The following is a 6,166-nucleotide window of genomic DNA, read 5'->3' as shown; positions in this document are numbered from 1 at the left end:
ATAATACTATATTATATTAAATCATAATACATTAATATGTTATATTAAATAATTTAATATTATATTATATTATGAAAAATTAATGTACGCTAATAATTACAATATTTTATACCTTTATTATTATATTATACTATAAATATAACATTATATTACATTGATATGTTATGTTAATAATTTAATATTATATTAAATTATTATGCTATAGTATACAATGTTATATTACTATATTAGAACAATATTATATTACATTACAGTAATATTATACTCTATTTATGTATTAATATATGTTATATTTTATTATGCTTTGTTGTATAATACTATGCAATGTCCTTTATGGTAATTTTATCATACAAAAGTACTTTTTCAGTTTGTTTACCACATATATGTTAAAATGCCACAGCATTTTAGAAATGTAGTTACCAAATATCAAACAGCTTTTTATAAAAACTCTACTTCAGAAAGCTCTACTTCCAACAGCTCTACTTTCAAAAGTTGTACTGCCCACAGCTTTCCCAAACCGGCCTAAGGCCCTGTTTAGGGGAGCTTTTGGAGGGCCAAAAAGCACTTTCTGGCCCTCCAAAAGTACTTTTAGATAAAAAATGGTATTTGGTAAAATTTCCAAAAAGCTGTTTCAGCTTTTGCGGGAAGCTGAAAACAGCTTTTTGGAGAAAGCTCCAATTTGGAGCTTTCCGAAAATGCTGTTTTCAGCTTTGTCGGAAAGCAATTTTTTTTGACCAAAATATCCCCAACTAAATTTTTTTTTCCTCCCAAATAACTCCATTCCCAAGCCTCATCCTCTTCCACCCATCCCCCTCCCTCCCCCTCTTCAATGCCAAAGTAATCCCTCCTCTCCCTCTCCCCCGCTGTTGCCCCCGACGCCCTCCCCCTCTTCTCCCTCCTCCTCTGCCACTCCCTCTCCCCCACCGCCGCCCTCAAAGCCGTCGGCGAGGTAGAAGGAGGACGTGGATCCGGCTGCGGGAGAGGAGAGGCGGGGGAGCTAGAGGCGGCGATTGTCGAGATTAGGGACCTAAAATCGACGGCGGGGGGCAGAGGGGTCCTCGTCGATCTGTAGGCGGAGGACGCTGCCCGAGAAGACGGATAGACGGAGGAGGGGGGGCAGGGGTGATCGCGGTCGGACTCGGGTTGTCGCCAGCGGTAGCCTAGCAGAGGGGCTGGGATGGGAGGAGGCGGGCGGAGGGGCTGGGATGGGAGGGGAGCGGCCGCAGGCTCGGTTGCGGGCATCCCACGACGTCGACGGCCTCGGCCGGCTTCTCCTGGCGTGTGTCCCCTCCACGAGAAGGGGAGGGCCGACTGCCGCAGGCGTTGCCGGCCTCGGGCCAGCCCCTCCCGAGAAGAGAAGAAGAGGGGAAAGGGAGAAGAAGTCGGGAGAAGAGAAGAAGAGGAGAAGAAAAGAAAAGTTCGGGAAGAAGAGAAAAAAAGAAAAGAAAAAAAAAAGAAAAAGAAAAGAAAAGAAAGAGAAAGAAAAGAAAAGAATAATTTGAGAAATGGTTTAAAAAATCTGAAAGCATATCCTTCCTAGATTTCAAGGAATATTATTTCCAACAAAGATGATCGTTCCATCAGTACACCATAACTTGTACCAGAGTTGCCAAATTTAAGAATTTCCAGCTATAGTTTTTAAATATCGATAGTATTTGAACACACAAAAAATAACTGCAGTTTTCAACACCATGCAAGTGAAATTCACACTCCGAATGATTTTGCTTTTTAAAATTAATTTATGCTAATAATTATAATATTTTATACTTTTATTATTATATTACACTATAAATTTAATATTATATTACATTATATCATAATACATTAATATATTATGTTAAATAATTTAATACTACGTTATATTATGGAAAATTAATTTATGCTAATAATTATAATATTTTATATCTTTATTATTGTATTGTACTATAAATATAATATTATATTACATTATATAATAATATATTGATATGTTATGTTAAATAATTTAATATTATATTAAATTATTATCCTACAGTATACAATGTTATAGTACTATATTATAATAATATTATATTATATTACAATAATGTTATACTATATTATATATTTATGTATTAATACATATTATATTTTATTATGCTCTATTGTATAATACTATATAATATCCTTTATAGTCATTTTGTTATACAAAAGTATTTTCTCAGTTTGTTTACCAAACACATATTAAAGTGCCACAATACTTTAAAAATGTAGTTACCAAACAGCAAAAAACTTTTTATAAAAGTTCTACTTCCAACAGCTCTACTGCCAACAGTTCCCCCAAACAGGGCTTAAGTGGTACAAAGATTAGGGTTAGCCCCTTAGTTCTAGAAGTAAGTGGGAAGAAGATTCGACCTTGAGCAATGATAAAATGTAAATGGGTTGATTTTGGTCCAATTTATGTGCCAAGTGAGTTTGTTTGGGTTGGATTTTCATTGAGTCACACCATACAACTTGCACGCTTGCTTGCCTGTTAAATTTACAACTAACCCAAAAAAATCCATTGGTATCCTATGTTGAGATGTGAACATTCATCATGGCTAGGAATTTTGCAAATTTAAATCCACAGTAGTTAAGAAGAATAAGTTCAAAAATTATGTCTATATTTTTAAACTTAAGGCCCTATTTAAGTAGGCCTTGCAGGATTTGTCAGCATTTATTGACTCATTTTTGATCTAGAATGCATCTAAAATTAATCCAATCAAGCCCGAACCAAAATTATTTAGATCATACTTGAATTCAAAAACATGACAGGTTTTAAATATGAATTGAATTCGGATAACAAAATTTCTGACCTATGTCGATCCCAAACTAGTATAATATACTTTTTTCCTCTTTAAATATAATAAATTAGTTTTCTTTTTGTCATATAGTTAGTCAATAATGTGTGTTGTTAGTTATACATGGTTGTCACCGGACCTTATATAGAACATATTTTTTATACAACCTACATTGCGCATACAATTATTTTATTATATAGTATATATTATAATTTGTGTTAGGATTATTGTTGATCCAATTTAACATTAAAAATCCGATGGATTGATATAAATTTAATATCTTACTCAATTCGACCCAAGGTTTGGGTTTTATTTTTTTTGAACTAATTCAAGTATGAGTTTGTTTTGTTTTGAACTAATATGCCCCCCCCCCCCCCCCACCAAAACACACACACACACACACAACAAACACACACACAAAACAGAAAAAAGGAAAAAAAACTAAAAGCTGGTTCAAATTGGATATGGTATAGCTAGACCTAGACATGGGTCCATCTAATTAAATCCAATCAAGTTGAATTTGATCGATCCAAATAAAGAAGTAGTTTTAGGATCCGAGTCAAGCCCCTTGGTTATACTCCTCACGCAAATTAAGCTGTTGAGAAGTCCCAACCTTGAACAAAAAGAATGCACCAATTAAACATGGGTCTAATTCTTATCCCCCAAGCTAGTTTGAATGTTAACCGATTAAAAAGTTTGGACCCAAATCCAACTTGACCCACTTGCCATGCTACTACGGTTGACAGCATTGGTGGATATGGACGTTACGAAGTTGTAACGGACCTGCATAAGCTAAAACGCGAGTGATCCAAGAATAAAACCGGCCCAATCCACCAAGCAAGTGGGTTGGATATGGGCCTCTAAATTTGCATCTAGCCCAATCTTGGGACCATACCAAATTATTACCAAAAGCGAGGGCAAGGCTCATTAGGTTATAGTGCTGATTCAAAACATTACATGGCTTATAGGTTGGTCTTGAACTGGTCGAGGTTAACTAGACTTGCTTGCGTTTAAAGAGGTTCATTTTAGAGGATGGGGGAGGGGTAGGGCCGTGAATGGTTCAAAATTAAATCAGATCCATGTTGTATCCAAATCCGAACTCTATAAGAAAATATCAAGTTCAGATTTGAGTTTAGATATACTAAAATGAGTAAGGTCCAAAATTGCATCCAATATAATAATAGCATTCAAAATTCAGATTCGGATTTTTTTTATGCTCAATTTAGCACATGATTTTAGTGAGCCAACTGGCCATGGGTTAACAATTTCCAAAACTAAAAGTGCTTTCCTTACAATAGTTTGTGGTAAACTACATTAAAAAAAAAAGCGCGATATGGAAAGTGAATGATTGGTTTTGAAAAAATCTAATCATTTTTTAAATAGATTTAAATTTCTTTTTGTGTTTAGTTTGAGGATGAGACCTAAAAATTATTTTTCCATTCCCATGAAATCTATTTCTGGAAACCATCGAAAATGATTAATTTGATTCTTGTGTTTCGAAATGTACTGTTAATGTTGAGGGAATGAAGCAAATCTAGTAACATGAAAGATATCCAATATATTATTGATAAAATAATATCATTATCTAATATTTATCATATTACTAATCAAATATTATTAGTACCATTTAAAATAATATGATAATATAATTAATACATATTAATTGTATTCTATTATATTAATATTATATGATATTGTGATAATGGTTATGGTTATGCAAATCTTCTAGCATATAATAAGAACAATATTATATAAGAATGTTAGTAATATCATTAATTAATTTTGGTATCCGTATAATAATATCATTAATTATATTAATGTATGGGAAGATAAAACGGAGCAGATCGACCATGAAGCTTCCATTTAGACCCCTATATCACTACAGGAAAAGGTAGATTTCCCGACGCTAGGGAAAAGCGTCGGGATAGTTTTGATCTGTGCCAAATTTTACCGACGCTTTTCAAAAGCGTCGGTACATCTTTAGAATCGACGACGCTTTTTAAGCGTCGCTGTAAGCTGGACCTACGACGACGCTTATTAGCGTCATCGTAGGCCAAATCCTTTCCAACCCTCTCGATTGATGCCCTAGCTGCCTTAAAAAGTCTCATCTCGTCTCCTCTCCTCTCATTCAAAAGGGTCCCTGAGCTCCGATCGCCTCTCCATCTCGCTTCCCGAGCTCCGATCGGCGTCCCCGAGCTCCGAAGCCCAATGCTTCGGAAGACAGAAGACAGAAGCAGCACCCCCTTCCCGAAGCCCAATGCGTAGTCCCAGATCCATTCCGTGATCCAATCCACCATAGCCTCCGCCAAATCCTCCAAATACGCCGCCGCAACGGCCAACGACGCCGTCCCTTCCTGGAAGCCCCACGTGTCCTCCGGGTTCGGGACCAAGGGGAGGGAGGCGGAGGACCCGGCCACCAAGGCCGAGATGAAGGCCATGGCGGCCATGGCGCTGTGGCAGTTGGCCAAGAACAACCCTTCCATCTGCAAGAGCATCACCGAGCCCCGCGCCCTCCTCTGCTTCGCCGTCCTCCTTGAGAAGGGCTCCGGCGACGTGCGCTACTACTCTGCCATGTCCATCATGGAGATCGCCCGCGTCGCCGAGCACAACCCCGACCTCCGCCACTCTGCCTTCAAGCCCACCTCGCCTGCCGCCAAGGTGGTCGTCGACCAGCTCCTCCGGATCGCCGACAAGGGCGTCTTCGACGATCTTCTGATTCCCAGCATCACCGCTCTCGGCTGCCTGTCGAAGACCTTCCGGGCGACGGAGACACGGATCATCGGGCCTCTGGTGCGGCTGCTGGGCGAGAGGGAAGCCATCGTGTCGAGGGAGGCGGTGATTGCCCTGACCAAGTTCGTGTGCAAGGAGAATTTCCTTCACGTCGAGCATTCCAAGGCCATCATCGAAGTCGGAGGGGCCAAGCACCTCGTCCAGCTGGTGTATTTTGGGGAGCAGCTCCAGACCGAGGCGTTGATTCTCTTATGTTACATCTCCCTCAACGTGCCGGAGAGTGAGGATCTTGCGCAGGCCGGGGTCCCTGCGGTCCTCGCCTGGGCTTCGAAGCAGGGGCACTTGGTGCAGGACTCCAGGGTGGACTCCTCCTTGCCGGAGGCCAAAGGTCGAATGGAGCTCTATCAGTCAAGAGGATCTCGATGATCGACGACATTGAGATCATCCTCCTCCTTCCAGGTTCATCTTTGCTTTATGGTTCCTTTAGATCTTTGCTTTATGGTTCCTTTATGGTTCATCTTTGCCCTGGTTCCTTTAGATCTTTGATAGATTCAATTTGTATTGGCTCCTCTTTCATGGAATCTTTGTAAAATTTCTCCTTCCATGCCATGAATCATCAGCTCTCCTTCCAGACCGGT

At 39.3% G+C, this 6,166-nt stretch overlaps 1 protein-coding gene across 1 annotated transcript; it reads left to right on the top strand.

Annotated features, from left to right (window-relative positions):
- The first annotated feature begins 4,500 nt into the window (after positions 1-4,500).
- LOC120109208 lies at positions 4,501-5,954 on the top strand. Its single transcript, XM_039122953.1, has 2 exons — positions 4,501-4,509; positions 5,064-5,954. The coding sequence occupies exons 1-2, from the start codon at positions 4,501-4,503 to the stop codon at positions 5,952-5,954; spliced, it is 900 nt and encodes a 299-aa protein (XP_038978881.1).
- Positions 5,955-6,166: the final 212 nt, after the last annotated feature.

The sequence above is a fragment of the Phoenix dactylifera genome, unplaced genomic scaffold (assembly GCF_009389715.1).
Source record: "Phoenix dactylifera cultivar Barhee BC4 unplaced genomic scaffold, palm_55x_up_171113_PBpolish2nd_filt_p 001907F, whole genome shotgun sequence".
Classification (NCBI taxonomy): domain Eukaryota; kingdom Viridiplantae; phylum Streptophyta; class Magnoliopsida; order Arecales; family Arecaceae; genus Phoenix; species Phoenix dactylifera.
Note: the sequence above shows the minus strand (reverse complement) of the source record. Positions and strands in the feature narration are given on the sequence as shown.